This window comes from Sturnira hondurensis, unplaced genomic scaffold (genome assembly GCF_014824575.4).
Source record: "Sturnira hondurensis isolate 20B ecotype Veracruz unplaced genomic scaffold, ASM1482457v3 Scaffold0007217, whole genome shotgun sequence".
In the NCBI taxonomy this organism is placed as follows: domain Eukaryota; kingdom Metazoa; phylum Chordata; class Mammalia; order Chiroptera; family Phyllostomidae; genus Sturnira; species Sturnira hondurensis.
Window position 1 is genome coordinate 1,394,320 of NW_028079848.1, and position 21,002 is coordinate 1,415,321.

General features: G+C 49.7%; 2 protein-coding genes across 3 annotated transcripts in view; one reads left to right on the plus strand and one right to left on the minus strand.

Moving 5' to 3' along the window:
* The window catches only part of EXTL2 (exostosin like glycosyltransferase 2), a 69,325-nt gene extending 59,536 nt beyond the window's left edge, over window positions 1-9,789 (plus strand). The window contains exon 5 of the mRNA XM_037051322.1: window positions 9,736-9,789. Within this exon, the coding sequence (XP_036907217.1) occupies window positions 9,736-9,774 (39 nt within the window). The 3' untranslated portion in view covers window positions 9,775-9,789. The remainder of the gene's footprint in view (window positions 1-9,735) is intronic.
* On the minus strand, window positions 637-19,217 carry VCAM1 (vascular cell adhesion molecule 1). Of its 2 annotated transcripts, XM_037051317.1 has the most exons (9): window positions 18,786-19,217; window positions 17,960-18,235; window positions 15,341-15,661; window positions 13,876-14,142; window positions 11,511-11,786; window positions 9,175-9,495; window positions 7,863-8,129; window positions 4,799-5,065; window positions 637-1,554 (listed from the first exon to the last, which is right to left on the minus strand). In XM_037051317.1, the coding sequence occupies exons 1-9, from the start codon at window positions 18,847-18,849 to the stop codon at window positions 1,400-1,402; spliced, it is 2,214 nt and encodes a 737-aa protein (XP_036907212.1). In that variant the 5' UTR covers window positions 18,850-19,217; the 3' UTR covers window positions 637-1,399. The 2 variants fall into 2 exon arrangements, with proteins under 2 accessions (XP_036907212.1, XP_036907213.1); XM_037051318.1 differs by lacking the exon at window positions 4,799-5,065.
* Between the last annotated feature and the right edge of the window lie 1,785 nt (window positions 19,218-21,002).

Sequence of the window (21,002 nt, forward strand, 5' to 3'; positions counted from 1 at the left end):
AAATACTGTGGGCTGATGAAAAATGAATGACCTATAGCTACATACAACAACCTGGGTGAATTATGCAAAAACATAACGACGACTGAGAGAATAAAGTCAAAGGCAAATTTACTCTTTGATTATGTTTATATAAAATTCAAAGCCTAGCAAAACCGAATAATGCTTTACTTAGGACTGCTTATATAGGCATAAAGTCTCCAAAGAAAGCCAGGCAATGGCGAATACACTGTTCTAGACAGACCGGTTTCTGCTGAGAGGGGCGTGTAGCAGCTCTGAGGAACATCGGTGTTCTGGTTCTGCTCTTGGTGGTTCGAACCCGGTGGTCTTTAATTGCCTTTTAACATATGTGTGTTTATCTAGGTTCACGCTTTCACATTTGCTATATTTTTAATTCTTTAAATTGTTGATTCCAAGGACAGAAAACCAGATATTTCAATTCAATGGGTTAAGATGGCCCCAAGGGACCCGAGTTTTTGTCAGGTTCCCCCGGGGATTTGGGTAAAAGTGGTCTGAGGTCCACACTCTCTGAGCATCACCTATCATGAACGCTTCCTCCTTGGAACACGGGAATTTCAAAAAGAGCCACAATGTGGTGAAAGCAGGCAGCGGACCATAAATAAACACGACTCTCGCAAGTGCAGCAACCATTGCTTTACTATACAAAAAGACTCGCCGTTTACAAAGGGGGGTCCAAAGGAGTCACGCTCTTAGGCCACGTAGGGAAAGTCACACAAGAGCGGGGTGGACGAACACCACCGCCACACGTCTCCGTACCGCGTCCGTACCGCCCGGAGAAGCCCAGTCAACCATCACACCGTAGGTCCAAGAGTCTCGTACCTGAAAGTCACCCCAGTGCCCTCTCGGTTCATCATCCGCCTATAAAAAATATAAAAAACCCTGGCGTGTTTACCCATCTGAAGTTGTTGTCCGTGAACTTTATAGTACTCAAGTTTGTTACAGGAAACGAAATATAAAAAGATGAGACAGAGGTAAGCCGCCAGTCACTGTTAACGTTAACGTTTTCTGAGATGCGTTATGTTAGAACCATCAGTCCAGGCAACACTGTTTAATTATTTGGAGCGCTCGTCGTGGGCGCTGCCAGTCCAAGCAATCTTGCTATGGCGCAATTTTATTTTACAAATGTACAGAGTGCGTTGCTGTATGTACACATCGGGGGCCCGTCGCAGTCACTGTGTCTCCATGGCAGTGCCTGCTTTCTCGGCAGAGGCTCTCCCGTGAGCGCCTTGCTCGAAGCCAAGGGCATCCGCAGCCGGTTCTTTGCAAGAGATCCTACGACATCCTGGGAACCCCGGGCGCTCCACTTGGGTTTTCTTCATGGAGCAGGAGGAAGGATTCGGACCGATAAATAACGGGTCTGGGTGAACGTTTCAAGCATTCGCTACACTTTGGATTTCTGTGCGTCTACAAGGCTGTAGGAGCCCTTCATGTTGGCTCTCCGGGCGAAGTAAACGATCGTGCCGATGGCAGGGATGAGGAGGGAGGAGGCGCAATAGAGCATGAGAAATCCAGGGGAAACGTAGTCCCTTTCTCTGCCTGGAAAATAACAAAATGGTGCAATTAATGTCTGGCACACAAAGAAACTGCTTACCAATAATACTGACATGTTTTCACAGTGCAACTCGTCCTCGAAAGAGAAGTGGAACAGAGTAGTGGAATGGGCCAAGGGGAGCCCAAACGCACATTCCTCTGGACCCGCCGATGACCAGAGGCTCATGGCCATGGCCGTGCAGGGTCAGGAGGATGTGCGGACTTCCACAGACCGGGACTCCAGTAGGTTCCGGTGCACTTATAGAAAGGAAGGAAGGGCGCAGCGTTTCAGGGCTCATTCACCAGCAGGAGCCTTGGAGAGGTATGTTTCCTGCAGGACACAGGGACATTTACTAAAGAACCAGGACTGTGACTGCCTTGACCAACCAGTCGTCCACTAAAATCCTTGCCACATCCGGAGCACAATCGCACAGTCAGACCCCGTCTAGGCAACAGTAAGCAAAGGGATTCCTAAGGAGAGCTTCCTCAGAGATACACGGGAAACTTATGTTTTGTATCTCTGAAGGAGGGCATCCCGCCATATAATATTCCTCTTCACCCTTTGTATCATCTCTTGATAAACTGAAGTTTTTGGGTAGGATCGCATTTTGGCGTAAACGTTACTCCAAGAGGCCTTCTCTGAGCTGAATCTCCCCCAGCCTACACATTCTTCTATAACCTACTGGCTCTTATCACAGCGTGTAATTAAACTTTTTTTGGTATGATTATCTATTAAATCTGGTCTCCTCCTGCAGACTGGATGTTACCTGTTTTGGGTTTTGGTCCACCACTGAATCGCAGAGTAGCCGGCTCACTGCTTGGAGTACTTGGCACCCAATGTGTGTGTGTGTGTGTGTGTGTGTGTATGTATTTTTTAACAGTGACATATTTTTTTCTTTCTACATCTTACTTTTGTCATTTGGCTGTAAGCTGGGTACAGAAGGAATAGTATGCAAAAACTAATATTAGTGCTCTCTCTAATCTCCTAAACCTCTTCTGACAGCTACCGTAGTATTTAGTATCTTAACCTCGTAGAACCAGCTCAAGGAGGCAGCACGGTGTTTGCTGGGGACCCCTCTCTGGTCTTATTCATGTTTGTGCGGCCTCTGAAGTGCTGCATGTCTTCAGGCGGCACGGGCGCTGCCTCCATCCCAGGAGAAGTGGGTGTCTGACTTTGGGGATCCCCACCTTCCCCCTGGAAGATTCTCACCACTGGGGACCACCCACTGGGGTCCCGCTGGGAAGTCAACTTTTCAAATTATTGAAGTTAAAAGCCCTTTGCCCTAAACGTAACAGCCATCTCCTCAGTTTCTTCTGCTTCCCCTCGCTAGAGTGCAGCGAACTCGCCTAAGAGGGAGGGTCTCGTTTGAACGGGGTGTCTGCGGTCGTAACTGCGGCTAAGCGGCACTGTCGATGACGTGCGGGGGCAGGGCATTTCTGCTCCTACTGTTTTCTTTAAATTAAATAAATACTATCTTTCACCTTCATTTCCCCCTCAAGCATCTGCAGCAAAACACACATTTGCTACAGAGTCGGCTCCCAGAGCACCGTTCAAACACAACTTTGGATTCGCTGTATAAACACGAAACATCCTAAAGGCTCACAACGCTCTCTGTCATTGGACCACATTCAGGTCAAAACCAGACAGAGCTAATTTTAAAACTCAGCTAAATGCAAAGGAAAACTAGTTCGAACTACCCGGGTAAAATATCAGAGTCTTGTCTCCGTTCATTTGTAGTTATTTTAAACTGTAATAAGTCTTGGAGGGGGACTGAATTTCCAACTGACTTCCCCATATGCTTTGAGCAATAAGTGAAGATGGCAAAAGTGTAAGTTACTAACTCAATAAAGCAATTGGAAAAGACAGCAGTGTGTGAGAGGAAGAGTTGGGTAGTGGAGACGCCATGTTCTACATGGAGACGGCCACTCCCAATTGATGTGTCTTTAAAGAGAATTGTTAGCTGTGAGCAGAATTACAGAAACATCAGGCACCCGATTTCCTGACTGAGACCTCCGTCCATGCGGTCTCGTCACCCACACTGGTTACATACACCCCCATGTCATGCTGAGTGGCAAGGTCAAGGCCCCACTGTCTGGACACAGAGTAACTCCAGTGGCCGAATCCACTCTTCGGGACAAGCACTGCGGGTGGGTGGCTAAAAGTTTTACATGTAACTGTGACACTGTCCCCTCCTTTAACATGTCTAGGTGGACATATTGATATTGCCCTGTTTCGAGGACATACTGAGAAGACAGAAACATAAGGGGAGACTTGCAATCCCCCAGAGTTCGGGCTGGATGCCTAAAATGTTACCTGCTTTTCAACCTGGGTTCAGACTCTCTTTACACTGACGACTGGCTGCTAAGTCTTACAGCCCCACACCAGGGGCTGAGAGGAGGGTTGCATTTGTGTGTCGTCCCAGGCACTGTGAGCACGGCTTCTAGCCCACGGTGGGTGCCCAGGAGCTCGCAAGGCGTGGGAGGCTGGTCAGAAAAGGCAGGTCTTACTGTTGTCCTCCACAGAGGGGTTTGGAGAGTAAGGGGTCCCTGAAGTTTCTCTGCTGAGACCCTTGCCCTCCTCTATCAGAAGAGGGTAGAATGGACAAGGGGCTGGGATTTTTAAGGAGGCCATTCTGTAGTCTAGAGATTCTTGTATGTTCTACATGGAGATGGCCACTCCCAATTATTATCCTGAAAAGTGCCAATCCAGAAGATGCTCAGTGACTCTGTGTTCAGGGGGCAGGGTTCTCTCCTGTCAGGAAGGAAACCGGTCTGGCAGAGACCCTCCTTCTCCCGCGCACCAATCCTACTTCTTAATTTTCTTGTAACCCACAGGGAAAGGTTTTGAAAATATGTTGAAACACTTGGGAGATTTAAGGCCTCAGAGACCAATGACAGAGACCAATGACAAATTGTCCCCTTTGCTAAAAGTAGAGGGGAGCTCGGCACTCACTTCCTGGCCAGCTTCACAGGCTAAAGCAGCTGGACATTACTATTTTAGGAAACATTAAGAAATAACCATAATCTGTGTCTTCTGTTACACTCGGATCCCTCACTTGTTTTGGCAATAAAAATCTGTACTGATTTCTCAAGAGAGAGAGAGAGGGGAGAGAGAGAGAACCACCATCATAGAATTCAGCTCCGTTTTTGCCAACTTGTTCATCTAATCCTAGAAATTCTTCCCAGTCCACCAAAATTCTGACCTATTATTAAAAATTATGAAAAACAGAAACAAAACCCGAAGTCTAACCTTTAACATCAAGTGTTATACTTCTGAACTGCCAGCCAAGCTCGCTCTTAGATTCGCATTCGTAGACTCCCGCATCCTCTAACTGGGCCTTGGGGATGATATAGGCACCTTCTACAGACTTTAGCACGGTGTCTCCTGTCTCCGCTTTTTTCTTCAGGATTATCCATGTTTTAGGGTAATTTCCACATGTACAGTAGATAGTGACAGTGTCTCCTTCCTGGACCCTCTCAGAAGGAGAAGCTCTAAGTTGCATGTCTGGTGGAGTGACTGTAAAGAGAATTTGAGAGGCACCTCTGATTGGGTGACATGCAAACCAATTTCTTATCAACGTAATCACAGCAACAATAGATATCAAGGAGCTATTTGTGGTTCTTGTTCGCATTAAGAGGATAGAAGGGTGCATAAAGATGCCAAGCATTGACTGGCTGTTGTAAGTGATCGAGTTTTTAGTAAAAGAAGACATTTCCTATGCCTCTTGCATATCTCCCAGTATAACCTTTTACCCGGCCAAGCCAAAAGACAGGTGTTTAGTAAACAGCACTAGAAGTCCAATTTGGGAAGGACCTTTTTCATCCAACCAGAATGGTTCGCCCTCCCTTGAAGGACAGAGGCTTTTAGGGGCCAGGTTATCTCAGATCACGAAACTCAGCTGTGCTGAGGTGGCTCTCTTCCCAACGACCATGACCGCCGTTTACTCTGAGCCAGGTGTGGGAACAGGTGCCTGACGCACAGCCTCCCCAGCACGGCCTAACCCGTGGACAGAGGTTCTCTGGCACCGTTTCCTGGCTGAGATGCCCCATAAGTTCATCCATTCTCTGACTTCACTGGAGCGTCTCTCCTCCGCCAGAGTGACAGTGTCTAACATCCATGCTAAAGGCTTTCTTGAGGGTCATACATTGCCCCTTAAAATGCAAATGATCATCGAGACAAGGTCGTAACAAGAAAGTCGCTAACACCTTAGTGGACGTAGCACCAAGGAGTAAGACAGGAAACGGTTCCAAGGAGCAGGAGAGCCCCGGGGAAGAAAAGGGCCCTGGACCTCAAAAGGGAAAGTTATGGGGAAAAGCTCCAGATTTTCACCACTTCATGGCTTTGCCTAAAATTGCCTGTGGTTTCAGCCTGTTTTGTCCTCAGTCTTGGCTGCCCATCTGGAGAGAGGCTCTGTATCTGACTCTGGTGTTTCTGTGCTACCAACTGAACCAAAGGTCACGGTCCCTGCTACTCTTAGTCTCGGCATTTACAAAAGGTTAAAGTGCCTCTCAGGCTTCTGAGCAAATACTCGCAGGCACCTCGGGAGAGCACCGCTGAGAGTCCGATTCAGCCAGATACGGTGGCTCTATTCCTAAGTCATTTTCAAATATACATATACCTCTTCTTAGTTATAATTCCACACCGTGTCATCTCCTAAGGGTGACCGGAGATATATATATATATTTTAGTAAAAATTTTGTTTCCAAAGTGGACTTTGGGATCATCTTGTTTGGGACTATCTACACTTCCTAGACTTTTATATCTGTTTCCTTAGCCAGATTAGAAAAGTTTTCCATCATTCTTTTGTCAAGTAGATTTCAGTGTCTTGCTCTCTGGCTTCTCTGCTGGCACCCCTATGATGCGAACGTCAGCACACTTGAAGTTGTCCCGGAGGCTGCCTCTAATCACTTTTGGGCGGTGGCTCTAGCAGTTAGTAACCCACAAGGGAGCTCTCATAAGGCTGTCAGCTGATTTCTCAACAGAAACTTTGCAGGCCAGAAGGGATCGGCATGAAATAATCAAAGTGATGAAAAGCAAAGACCTGCAACCAATTACTCTACCCAGCCAAGCTGTCATTTAGAATTGAAGCAAAGATAAAGAGCTTCCCAGACAAGAAGAAGCTAAAGGAGTTCATCATCACCAAACCAGTATTATAAGAAATGTTCAAAGGTCTTCTTTAAGAAGAAGGGGGAAAAGGATAAAAAATATGAATTATAACATGGCAATAAATACATTTCTATCAACAATTATTTTCAATGCAAAAGGGTTAAATGCTCCAATTAAAAGACATATGGTGACTGAATGACAAAACAATAACCTTACATATACTGTCCATGAGAGACTCACCTCAGATTGAAAGAAACACAGAAACCAAGCGCAATGGGATAGAAAAAGGATTTTCATGGAAATGGAAACAGACGAAAAGCTGGGATAGCAATGCACACACCGGGCCAAATCGAATTTAAAACAAGAGACAAAGAAGGGCCTGGCGACTCCATTTCTGGGCACTGAACCACAGAAACCCAAAACACGGTATTGAGAAGACGCAGACACCTCTATGTCCAGTGCAGCACTGTTTACAGTGGCCAGGACACGGAAGCCCCCTAGGCGTCCACCAGTAGGTGGGCGGGGGAAGAGGAAGTCGTGCACACGTGCAGTGGAATAGGCCTCGGCCACACACAGAACGCTGTCTGGCTGTCTACAGCAACCTGGAGGGGCCCAGGGGGTGCTGTGCTGAATGGCGGAAGTCAGACAGACAGAGACAAATGCCATGTGATCTCACTTGTACGTAGAATCTAAAAACGAGACAAAACAAAACAAATGAACGAGCAGAACAGATGCAGAGAACGTGTTGGTGGTTGCTGGGCAGGAGGGCGGCTGGGGCCTGGGTGAAAAGGCGAAGGAGCACAGACCAGCGGTTCCAGAACAGTCACAGGGAGCACAGACCAGCGGTTCCAGAACAGTCACAGGGACGGAAGCACAGACCAGCGGTTCCAGAACAGTCACAGGGAGCACAGACCAGCGGTTCCAGAACAGTCACAGGGACGGGAGCACAGCACAGGGACACAGTCAGTAATCCCGTATTATCTGCGTGGGGTGTGCGGTGGGCACTACACTTAGTCGGGGCGACCGCTTTGTAAGGAAAGGTATAGAACTGTCAAAGCGCAGGATTACGCACCTGAAACTAATAGAACATCAGGCCTCAACTGCAACTTAAAATTTTTTTAAATATTTCGAAAGAGGACTTTTTACAAAACCGGTAACACAACCAAAATAATAACAGCCATAAGCTCATTAATCACAGTGTGCTCACCTTGGATAATTAGTTCAACTTCCTTTCTGCCCGTCCCAGCCTGGTTACGCCCTTCGCACACGTAAATGCCAGAATCTCCCCTTCTCGTAGAGGTCAAGGTGAGAGTTGCGTTCTCAGAGAGAAACTGCAGGCTCCCGTCACGTAGCTGCCTGCTCCACTGGATTTTCGGAGCGGGAAGGCCATCGCCAGAGCAGGTCATGTTCACAGACTGACCCTCCTCCAGGGTGGAGGAGGGGCTGACCAAGACGGTCATATTCCTGGGGGCAACTGAAAAGGTAGGGACGCTTGTTAGTTTGACCTGATATGCCCTGAGTTCCACGGTGTTTTAATAATGTTGCAAAACGGGGCAATGCAATCCACGGCTTAGAAAAGCTTATAAACCTTGCTGACTTCACTGAAGGAGGCGTCCACCCCCTGTACTGTAGCACATGCAGAGCCACAGACAGGAAAAATGGACACATCACGGCATTTTCTAGCGGAAATACATTCTGCAGAAAAGCTCGCCACCCAGCAGGGGGTGACCAGTGACGATGCGTATCAACACTGATGGCACATTCCACGTGACCACAGATTGCTTGAATCTCCTGTGAAAAGGCAGAGTCTGTGTCTCTGCCCCTTGCATCCGGGCTGCCCTGTGACGCGCTGTGACCCACACGCCACAGAAGCCGTGACACTGTGGGACTTTCCAGCCGGGGGCTTCAGCAGCGGCGTCCATCATTGCCCTCCTGAAACACTGCGCTCTGGTGACTAAACCCAGGCCACCTTCCTCGAGGGTGAGACAGCACACGGAGAAAGGGACGCCCAGACCTCCCAGAAAAAGACCCCGACATGGAAGTGAGGCCACGTGGGACCAGCCACCCCGCACCCCGACCTGCCAACCGGCCTGCATGAGCGAGGTCATCTCGTATCACACTGACCAGATGACCCTCTCCGAAACTGCCCGCTCGCAGGACTGTGGGCCGATAGACGGCTATTGTTCTGGGTGTTGGGGGTGCTTGGTTATAATAATCATTATTTTGGAACTTCTTTTCAGTTTCATTTTTTTCACAGAGGTTTTAACTCATAATCTCATGTTAACTATTGCCTGGCCGACGTGGTAAAGAGAGATGGTGAAGGGATTAACTGGAGAACTTTTAGGCACCACCCCTGGACACGGACCACCGTGTGGGGATTGACTGGGGGCGGGGGGAGGCTGGGTGAAGGTAAGGAAGGGGAGAAAAAATAGGAGCAACCGTCACAGCTTAAACCGTAAACATAAAAAATAAATTTTAAGAAAGGATTCCCCGTTAAGTCGCAGAGGCATCACACTCACTTTGAACATGAAGCGTCCGTGTGCTCTGCCTTTGTTTGGGTTCAAACTCCATTTCATCAATTTGTAACTTAGCCTGACAAACAAGCACTTTGCCGGTATCGTCCACGGTGGGGATGAAGGTCATCTCCACACTCCCGGTCTTGAGGGAGTCCTTCTCCTCGGCCTCCAAGAAGTTTTTACTCTCCACGAGCCTCTCCCCCTTCAGTAGCCGAATCTCCAGCCGGTCCAGAGGGTACACATCAGGAACGCTGCACCTCACTGTGGCCGGCTCCCCATCCACTGGCCCGCCAATCACCTCGATTTCCGGGTCTCTGGGGAATGCTGCAGACGGCAAGCAGAAGTGATCTTTGGACGTGACATTCAACAGAGACACTGGGCTGACCTCTGTTCAGTGCAAAGTTCTCAAAGGCAGTGTTAAATCCCTTGGGCTAGAACGATCACCAATATATAACTAATGACCTTAAGCGTAAAGATTTATGATAGCAAATACATAGAACACTGGAGACAAGACCCCAGTAAATGAAGTACTCAAGTAATAAATATACTTTTTTCGCTTCTGAGAGATGTCATGCTCCTGACAGCCATGGATTGCCTTTTTGAAGGACTCGTGAGCTGCCACCGTCTCATTTGGTAACCACAGATTTTAAATGTTTTAAAAGTTTGCCATGATGCATTGAGGATTTACTGTGTGCTGGTGCCTTAATATAGCTCAGTCTTCAAAGCAGCCTGATAATGTGACTATTGTGTAACTTATTGTATAGCTAGGAAACTTGTAGAGAATTGGTTTCACAGCAAGGAAAACACACAAAACTCGGAGAGGCGAAGAGACTTCCGTTAGGGCCTTCTATGGAGGAAGTCACTGAGTTGAGATAAGAACCCGTATTTCTCTGAGCTCAGAGCCCACACTTGGTTTCGCAGAGCCCAGCAGGCCACTGGGTATCACTGAAGACCCACGGGGGCCGTTCTCAATTTAGACATTTCCAATGGCCAAGTTTAGCCAGCCAGTTTTAAATACTTCTCAGACAATACTTGGTAGTTAAGAAAAAAAACCGTAAGAAGTTTTGGTTCTGAGTAACATGTATTCTACATCTTATACAAAGCAATAAAAACAAGACTGAAGTAGTTACCCAGAGAAAGAACAATGCTAAAATTTCCCCGCCCCCCCACCCCCGCAAGTAAAGTGTCATTGAAGCGATACATCCTCAAATATTTACGTATTGCAACAAGGCCTCCCTGCTGGTTCTCGTTTCTGCTGGAAACGCACCTGCATCAGCAGAACCTGGACCCTGGGTCACACGGACACGCAGTGAAACCTGCCATCTGAAGTCAGGCTCTAACTTGGGAACACAGGTCCTGACGGGAACACAAGCCTGGGCGGCAAGGCAGAGCCACTATATATATTCTGTCCCTCATTCATGAAAACTGAGGAACTCCAGCAATGTCAAGTTCATAGATATCAGAGGTCGTAAAGGGTTCTCATCAAGGTGACCCGAACGGCAAGAAATGGCGTAGTGATTAATACGTATGCAGTTCAGTCAGTATTAGCACCTGAGGCCACCTCCTGCCTCTGCCTGTCACCTGAGTGGCTGCCCCTGACTGTCTGCTCTGACGCCCTGACTCCCTGCCTTCCTGCCTGGCTTTTGCCTGCTCCTCTTGCCTCATTTTCCCCATCCTGCCCATCAGCTTTCCAAAAATGCCTTCCAAATAGTAGGCTCCGTGGCGTACCCCGAGGTCCAATACTGAGCAGCTGTCATTGCTCCCNAGCACCTGAGGCCACCTCCTGCCTCTGCCTGTCGCCCGAGTGGCTGCCCCTGACTGTCTGCTCTGACGCCCTGACTCCCTGCCTTCCTGCCTGGCTTTTGCCTGCTCCTCTTGCCTCATTTTCCCCATCCTGCCCATCAGCTTTCCAAAAATGCCTTCCAAATAGTAGGCTCCGTGGCGTACCCCGAGGTCCAATACTGAGCAGCTGTCATTGCTCCCCGGTTATCCGAATGAGTACTGAGCCCCCCTCCCTGGTCTCTATCGCCTTGAACACCGCCCCCAACATACACAGAGGGGATGGGAGGCAGTGAGTGTCCTGGCGTGTTCCTGCACATGCCGTGACATGAGTGGTGACAATACCCAAGGACTGCTGGTGCTGTGTACATATGGAACAGGGACCGGAGATTTAGGCCAGGTGAGTCGCATTGAAAGTTCTGCTTTGGGGAACTAGGAACCATTCACAGTGCGGAGTGCCCTTTCTAAACACACAGATGTCATTCTACATCAGACTTGTATTACGTTACTTCCAATGGAATTGGGGGGAAAAACAGCAAAGAGTCCTGAAAACTACTCACAGTAGAGGTCCACCTTAATGGTCTTTTCCTGTTTCCTGCGTCCACAGGTCACGGTGCACAGGTAAGAACGTTCGTGCTCGAAACTCACGGGGCTCAGGGTCAGCGTGGACGTGGCCCCCTCACGCCTCACCTGCCCGTGCAGAGGGCTGTCTATCTGGGTTCTCCAGGAGAAAGAGGGGACCGCACAGCCCGTGGCACCACACGTCAGCACGACTGAGTCACCGATCCCAGCGGCAACCTGGGGTCCAGGGGAGATCTCGACAGTGAACGGTTTTTCTGGGGGGGGAAAGGAGAGGGCAAAAGGAAGGTAAGATGACCTTCTTCTTTCAACCTATTCCAATACAAGGTCATTTTCCCCCTGATTTCTTTTATGGCACATCTGTGCCCAGAACACGTTGCTCCTCTTCCCCTTGGGACCACCAGGGACGAGATTACATCTTGTAAGAATGAACCCACAATAGTCTGCGGATTCATTCCTGGAACAGAATGAATGTGGCTGAAAATTTGTCAAGAGAGAGGGTGGCATCTTCTCCTCACAATAATCCAGTCTCTGCTCAAATACAGTTTATCGAATCCCTGCCATGGTGGGAACAGCACAAATGATTTAAGAGGTTCCAGTGTATTGTGCACTGTGTGACCATTTGACATATATCATCTCCTTTAATTCTCACAACTTCATAACCTGTTGCTGTTCATTCTCCTCCTCCTCCTCCTCCTTCTCTTCCTTGGGGAAACTTAAGCTCAGACACGCCAAACAATTTTTATCCAGTTCACAAGTGACAAGATTAAGGCTTGAAGCGTCTGACTCTGGATCCCAGCTTCTCAGCTGCTTGGACAGCGAGACCCGGTCACCCTCATGTGCAAACAAGCCTCGGAGGTGTGGAAAAAGCTGCAGAAAGGTGTCTTCCAATGAGAGGCATTGCCCATAATGCACCAGCCCTGAGAGTTTTGTGCCAGTGACGTGACGTTATACCACTGACAGTCACACTGAGAAAGCAGAGCCAACGTCTGGGCAACAAAGCGAGATATACACCACCCCCAAACTTCATTTGATGCCAAACAAATGGGTCGATTCAGGGGCTGGAAACTGAGGTGGAGGGCAGACTCCTAAGACTGCTGTGTCCAGAAGAGCTCTTTGGCTGCCAGCGGTATCCCTGGGCACGCACACCACCATCTGGGGAGGAAGGGCCCCCAACACCCCCACTCTGCTCCCCTGAAGAAACTAGAAGAGTTGGGTAATTCCACAAATGACGGAGGGGACTGACTCCACAGCAAATCACTGACGTTGTCTGTGTAAGTCGCAGGTGGGGGATGGAAGGAAGAAATCTCAACATCTAAACAATCTCTTCTGCTCTAGAACTCACTTTGGGTCTGTCTGACTGTGGCATTGTAGCATCCAAAGAAGGCTGACCTCAGATTAGCTCGGTCAGTGGCTAGCCTGTCAGGTTCAGAGACACATTATTCTGAATTCCTCATACGCTAGTGTGAGAAGGGGGAACCGTAAAACAGAGTACTTCCTGCCCGGGAATGAGTCTCAGATCTTTTTTTTTTTTTTTTTTGCAGTGGCTGTGTCTATGACCACAAGGGTTTGTGGGCCCTGAGGGAGTACTTACTAGGTAAGGAAAAGTCTTCTGAAAGTTCAGTTCTCTCTTTAGTGCTTAAAGTTGTTAGGATCCTACCATGCAAAGTGCAAAACGACCCCCCCTACCCCCAGCAGTGTCTCCCACCCCCTGAAACGGGACACAGGGGACGATGGGGTGGGGCTGTCCCAGACAGCCAACGAGCTCTGCGTGCTCTTGTCGGGGGGTGGAATCATTCCTGGTGTCCTCGCCATGCCAACCTAACACCCACCTACATTCACCTCCTGACGGTGACATTGAGTTTCATTTTCTCAACCACCCGAGTTGAAGCCCCCTGTTTTCAGACATGAAAAACGGGAGTTGCCCGTGTTTGTAGTTGCTGCATCCTGCACTTACGNTGGGGCTGTCCCAGACAGCCAACGAGCTCTGCGTGCTCTTGTCGGGGGGTGGCATCGTTCCTGGTGTCCTCGCCATGCCAACCTAACACCCACCTACATTCACCTCCTGACGGTGACATTGAGTTTCATTTTCTCAACCACCCGAGTTGAAGCCCCCTGTTTTCAGACATGAAAAACGGGAGTTGCCCGTGTTTGTAGTTGCTGCATCCTGCACTTACGGAGCACCCACTGTGTGGCTGGCACGCAACTGTGACAAGTGTAAGACAAACACCTAATCGTGCCCCAGCCCATGCCAGTGAGGTGGCCCATCCGTAAAGCTCCAGGGAGCAATTCTGGCTCGAGACCCCAAAACAGCACTTTTCTCTTCCTTTCTCACGTTCTACTTACCTTGAACAATCAATTCCACCTCTTTTCTGTCTCTCCCAACTGGATTAACGCCCTCACACACATAAATGCCAGAATCTTCCACCCTCATAGCAATGAGAGTGAGCGTTCCGTTTCCAGAAAGGAGCTGCGGTTGCCCGTTGTCTGACGTCTTGCTCCAGGTGATCTGCGGGGCGGGCAGGCCTTCGCTGGAGCACGTCATGGTCACGGAGCCCCCTTCCTGCAGCCTCGTGGAGGGACTCACAGAGACCACGGTGTTCCTGGGCGAGACTGAAAAGACAGGCCACACGTGAGCAGCTGCTGAGGGCCACCTTGACCCAACCGGGACCGGCTTCGTGCCCTCAGGGTCCACAGACCTACTGTGTCAGGCTGGTAGAAAGAACTGCAACAACCAAAAATGGGGGCCCCCCAGTTCCTGCCTGATTTGGGTGAATTTTTTTTTGGCTGTTTGGTGTTTTCAGTTGGCCACACATACTCAGGAAATAACAAAGCCCCTGGGCGTGGTTCCGTCTCCCTGGGGAGGCCGGAGTCCCATCTCAGCACCCTTGCCCAAGGCCATCTGAGTCACCTTCCACATACCGGGTGTGAGGCATGACGCCACCCTGCGGAACAGCCCCTGTGATCTGGGGGGCAGCTCTAATTACTAGAACATCTTGCCCCTACTGAGCTGAAGTCTTCCTCTTGGTGACTAGCTTCTACACGGCGGTCACGGTTCTGTCCTCCGCCATCACAGAATACGTTAAATCTCTTTTCCACGGGACCGTCTTTCAAAGACGTCATGATAGCTGTCTTTCCCAGGTTTTGTATTCTCTAGGAAAAATATCCCCTGGCTTGACTATTTGTTTTCAAAATATTAACGAGCCTTTCCACTTCATTCTCTCTCAAACACGCTCTGATAGGCAGTGTTCCCTTTCACCGTGGTGTCCGGAGGGGAACCCTGAATCTGAGCCTAGAGCGGGGAGGCCCCCTCCACCCAATTCTGGGGCCAGGAGACCACCTGGAAACCCCGGCAGCTCCCAGGAATGTGAAGCCATCACACTCAGCTCCGCTCTCCCGCCCAGTGCACACGTGGATGTGTGCTCACGCGCACACACGAGTAAGTGCCCGCCTGGTAAGACCTCCACATTTCAGGGCGTGGTGTAAGAGTTTACAAGACACGATTACGAATGGTACCATTTGGAGCCCACTTCCTGCTACCCCATGGGGCGGTATTGTCATTTCCCATGGGTAGACTGGGAAATAGAGACATGGAGTGACCCGGGTCCCCATGGTCAATGGAGCCAGAATTCAAGCTCCAGTCTCAGTAACCCAAACCCAGTGCTCTTTTCACTGAAATACGTTGTTGCCAGACGTGCTGTTCCCAGGGAAAAGAAATGGAGTAGAACAAGTTGCTTTCTGACTTTCCCACTAAACGCATTGCTGTGCGCATCCAGGGCTAACCCCCCATGCAGGCTAGACAAACACTTACTGTGGACTTGCAGGGTTTTTGTCATCGTCCTCTTTCGGAGGTTTGCATCGATTTCATTGATGTGTAGTTGAGCCTGGCAGACAAGAGCTTCCCCAATATCTGCATTGGTAGGAGTGAAGGTCACTTCCAAGCCCTTGGTTTCCAGGGACTTCGTCTCTGCAGACTCCAGAAACTCCTGATTTTTCAAGAGACGGTCGCCCTTCAGCAAATCTATCTCCAGCCTTTCGAACGGGTAAACGTCACGCACCAAACACGTGGCCCTGACGGGCTTTCCAACCTCCAGGGGGCCACTCAGCTGAATCTCCGGGTCCCTGGGGAAAGCTGCAAAAAGGTCAAGGGGACACACGTGAGTAGGCTCCTCGCTCACGGTGCGTCGGGTCCTTCAGGGACTTCCTGCAATGCCAACCGAATGGAACGTTTCTGTTAATGCGGCCTGGATTCATTGCCCAAAGGGCCTGTCACAGTTTGGACAGGTTCACGCACTGATCGCCTTTTAGCAAACTCTTCAGCTCTGATCCTGCGTGTACCAAGGTGTGCGTGTTACTCGAGTCAAAGGAGGGAGGAGAAATGAAATGTCTGTGAAATACTTATATGTGCCCATCACTGTACCATTCACTGAACACTAATGATTTCATTTTACCTCGCAATAACCCTGAGAGAGAGAGACCACTGAAACTATGAACACATAGCTATGAAAAGAATAGGCCCAGTGGTCTCTGCACAGCTAGCCCAAAGTCACGCGGCTAGAAAGGGTTAAGTCCGGGATTTAAACTCAGGATTTCTATTCTTCGGCATTGTTACCACAGGTTTACATTGTACTGTGTCACGTTCTCCTGTTTTAGGACAGCTATGTTTCCACTTCTCAGATAAGGTGCTGGAGGCTCAAAACGTCACTGCCGAGAACAGTGATCGGGCAAGATAAGCTAAGAAATGAAGAAATGAAGCTAAGAAATGAAGAGAGCCACAGCAAATAATTGGCAATCGCCCAGGGGGCCTCTGCCAGGCACCACTCTGCCCGGAAGGGCCGCCTGTGCAGTCTCTCACTTCTGGAAGGCAGGCCTGCCTCAGCGTCCTAACCAGCACGCCCTTGAACCGCTCCGTGCCAAGAGCAGACCCTACTTCAGTGGGCCACCTTTTCCTCGCAGACCTTCATGACCGCGGAACCTGGGCTGGATTCAGGCTTGTGTAACAGTTAACTCGAAGGCCTGAGCTCTAAAGAACATCACAATTGAGTGTGGAAGGCAGGCAGGGCTCTTAGACGTCATGAGAGGCAGACTTAAAGAAAAACTTCAAGCCAGGTAATTAAAGCCAAGGAGGCCTTCCTTTCTCTCTCTCTCTCTCTCTCCCCCCCTCTGTCTCTCTCCCTCTCTGTCTCTGTCTCTGTCTCTCTCTCTCTCTCTCTGTCTCTCAGCCTTCAGCTATTTGGGACTCATGAGTGCAGGCACAGGAGCTGCAAACCTTTCATGTGAAAGAAGCACAGTTTTTCCATCTTTCCACCCATAACTCCTGTCCCTCCTATTCCATAGGAACTGTGCCTGTAATCCTCACAGTCTGCTTCCAGGGAACATAAGAACTTGCTACTTTTCCCTGTATTTACATAAGGGGGCCCTCCCAGGGGCCGCGCACACATCAGCTCTGCGTGTGCAGCCAGCGTAATTGAAAGCAGCCCGCCGGGCACGGTTTCTCAGGAAGCCTGAGCAGCACATGGGGCTTGTTGGGGAACCAGAGCTGCTGGGTGAAGCCAAGCCACGCCGAAGGGGAGCAATGTGATTATAAGGCAATCTCTCCGTGGAGAGGTGAGCGCAAGGCGTTGCAGTTTGTGTTTGGCTTTGTTGTGTTGCGTTTTGGTTTGGAAAGAGCAGCCCTCAGTAGGCAAAGGCACGTGATTTATTTCCGTTAGTCTTCCGCTCCTCTTGCTAACTTGATTTGCTGTGTTGAGAATAGACGGGGGTGTGTTTTGGGAGAATGGGAAGCCTGGGGTATTCCTTCCCGTACACAAGGCAAATCTAATTCTAATACAAATACCCTGGAAGCGGAGCAGGTGAACATTAAGGGTCAAGGACGACAGAAACAGCAACACACTGTGACACCGATCTACACCAGAACCACGTGAGTGGCGTGTGTACAGGTACGTTTCTTATGTCTCAGGTGGAAACGTCTGTCCACTCACCTACCACTAGGTGACACGTCTCCTGCTTCCACTGGTTCTGAGCCCCAAGCTGCACGAGACTAAGGAAGTGGGGGTTCAAAAGGACAGGGTTCATAAGTCATTTAGATGCATGGATGAGTAAACCCGGAGGGCTATAACCCAGCAGAAATTGGGGGAAATTAAGATAAAAAGAGCCGTACAGATCTTCACTTCAGGGCTCGGAAAAGCGAAGCCCAGAGCAGCTGAGCCTGACTGCGGACACCCCGTCTGTGGCAGAGTTGAGAACAGCAGCCAGATTTGGGGGTCCCCGCCCAGCGCTGGACTCGGCCACCTCTACAGCTTTCTCAGGGCAGTGAGTCCTCTGGCCACGAATCTAGACGTGCATAATTTTCTCTTTTAAAAACATCCCTCACGGAAACGTGCTTTAAAGCAAACTGGAAAGGAAACCAAAGGTTCCCTGAAGTACTCACAGTAAATGAGCACCTTGACGGCTTTCTCTTCTTTCCTGGCCCCGCAGGTGGCGGTGCACAGGTATGAGTGCTCGTTCCCGAAGCTCACGGGGTCCATGGTCAGCACGGATGTGCTCCCCTCTCTCCTCACCTTCCCGTTCAGCGGGCTGTCGATCTGGGTTCTCCAGGAGAAAGAGGGGGCCTCGCAGCCCGTGGCCCTGCAGGTCAGCGAGACGGAGGCGTTGATCTGCGCCACGATTTGGGATTCGGGGGTGATCTCGATTTTAAACGCTTGAGCTGCAGAGGCAGAAAGAGAGACGCGCAGACTCACACCGGTCCATTCGGTGTTCTACTCTCCTCTCTTCCAGGGTAGCGTCCACGCTATCCTCTGGCCAAACTCTTGCCTGAACCGCTTCCAACTAACTGCAAGGCAGCCAAAAGGCCTTGGCGCCCCTCCAAAAAAGGTGCTGAAATGATCTTCGCTCCGTGAACTCTCGGTTCCGAGCACAGAGCCCATTTACCGGGCGTGTTTTGCTGTTTGCTAAGTTTGATCTCATTATGAAGCACAGGAAACTAAAGCGATAGCTCTTACCAGAGACGGAATCCAAATACTCACTGGGGGGGGAAAGCCTACAAAACAACATTTATTTGCAGGGCCAACTGTGACCAGATAACGATACAGAGCGACATTCAATAAGTAGCACATCACAAGGCAGGCTCAGCGAAGTTTCCCCACGGTGTCAACGACACTTTTGCCCCAGCGCAAGAGAGACAAAAGTGAAGGAGGCCAAAACCAGGGCTGACATGGGAGGCAAATATTAGCAACAGACCAGAGAGAACAACTTACAAGCCGCCAGCACCATCCAAAGTATGTTTGAGACCCCAAAGATCACGGCCATCTTCCCAGGCATTGTAAGCTGCTGCCCTGCTGAGAAAGCCGTGGTCCCCAAACGTGCCCTTCTGTGCCAGCAGAAAGTGCCCGGGGAGGGAAGAGTCTTCAGCTCTGAAAGCAGCACCAGGCTCAGTGAGGACTGACCTGGAAAGCCTGCCCTTATAAAGGGTCTCCCAGCAGAGGAGGAGGAAAACCCCTGCAAGGGGAAACCCGCAGAGCCTGAAAAAAAGTTTCGCTGGCAGCCGGCCAATCCAGCCTTAACCCCTTCAGCTGCCAACGCTGCTGAAGGGGACTCTCTCCCTCAGAGAAAGGACACTTCTGAGGCCAGAGAACTAAAGCTTTTCCTGATTTTCACTCCGAAAGGACATCTTTGCAGCGGAGCTCAGAGGCGAGGCTCATCATGGAATGAGGCTTTCTGAATCCAGTCGGGGAGGGAGGAGGAGAGAGAGAGAGAGAGCATAGTGAATCACAGTTCAGTTTCTGAGGTGGCTAAGTTGGTTATAACCATGACCCCTACGAACTGATTTTTCTCCAGGAAGGAGATACATTTGCAGTTTTAGTTCAGACGAGTTTTTAAAAGGCAGCACAACTTCTTATTTTAAACTTTTTATTCCTAATAATAGTTCATCTTTCTTTTCCATTTACCACAAACATCAACTTTCTGAAATGATTTTCTTGCGTGGAAAGTAAAGAAATGCTACCAAACCAGAGAAATAATTTTTTTCTCTTTTGTTTCAGAAAAGTCACCAAATCTTTGGTTCAGGTACTGGGTAATAGGGAATCTTTTTTCAGACTTACAATTAATATGAATGTATGGAATTCATCGGAAGTGGGAAATCTCTTGGACTATGAGACTTTACCACAAACACGGTGAAAACCTAGAAAATAATTTGTTCTGGACATATGGGAGGTGGTGATAACCATTTCTATGCCCTTTGTCCTTCCTAGTGCCCCCCACCCCCCCACCCCTGCTGAAATGACGTTTTTAAAGCTGTTTGGACGTGGCCTTGCATCCACCCGGCTCAAGTCCTTGCAAACTGCTTGCCCATCAAAAAGAAACCGGAACGGCCACTTCCTTGTGGCCCACTCGTGCAGGTCCACCTTCCCCCTTGGACCATCAGTTCCTTTTCTGGCTGGGGCCAGTTCTTGTTCATTGTCATCGTGCCTGGCTCCGCCTTCCCAGTATCTAGCGTGTGCTTTTGCACTTAGTGAGTACAAAAAAAAAAGGAATGCAAAAACAAATATTATAAGTTAGACCCCGGAAAAGAACCTTGCAGAGCTAGTGGACTATGTAACTGCTGCATGCGGAAGGTGCCGGGTTCTGTAAGGAAATCCCAGCGCTCAGAGACCCACAGGGTGTGTGCAGTGAACCGCACTGTGGTGCATGGCACGGGCCGGGGAGCCAGACAGAGGCTTAGAATCTACAGCTGTCTCTCCGTGGCCAGGGCTGGGGGGCCCCTGCACCTCCTCTCGGAGAGTGAGGCTCCCACTGGAGGGCGGGGGGGCGGGTGGGGAGAGAAGGTGTTGTAGGGCTTGGATGATGTGCGAGTTTGGCGTCACCTACCCAGTGTCACAGGATCAGAAATGTGGCTTCGGGCAAAGTTGGCGGGTAAACAGGAAACCTGGAGGTCCTTGACGGTGTTGGTGTCTCCAGAGAAGATGATCAGAGACATTTGTGCTGCTTGCCCTCCTTCGGGAGGGACCTAATGGGAATTAGGGGGGTTAATGAATTTCTCTGAGGTGCGAAGACCAGAGATCCACAGGACCCTGAATGAGAGCACGAAGAGCAAGTCCTGGGCAATAACTTCAGTTCTAAGTTTGTATCTCATCCCAAATTTGGAACATTGGCAGAATGCCTAATCTATTGAACCAGTTCCTGGTAATTTCGGTAAAAATATCTGATAAAGTCCCTCGCTGTATCTTTGAATTGGATGCCGTTTGTGGCTCTGCCTGGTTCTCCCGGATTGAGTCGATGGTGCACGCTCTTCTCTGGCCTCTCCACACACTCAGGTGGCTTCATTTTTTTCCTCCTCGGCATATAGCCCCAAAGAAGGCATCGTTAATATTTGTGGAATGAATGAGTGAGCAGAGCAGAGCTGCTGGTGGAGAGCTAAGAGATTGGGACTAATCCTCCCAGAGAGAGTGCTACTGGGCTCTCTCTTTGAAATTGTG

Bases quoted from the DNA above. Each gene is read 5' to 3' on its own strand.
- VCAM1 (XM_037051317.1), bottom strand. From the start codon at position 18,849: ATGCCTGGGAAGATGGCCGTGATCTTTGGGGTCTCAAACATACTTTGG. The intron at 8,130-9,174 runs GTGAGTGTGATG...CTACCTTTTCAG, and splicing joins ACGGACGCTTCATGTTCAAA to TTGCCCCCAGGAATATGACC. The intron at 5,066-7,862 runs GTGAGCACACTG...TTCTCTTTACAG, and splicing joins AGTTGAACTAATTATCCAAG to TCACTCCACCAGACATGCAA.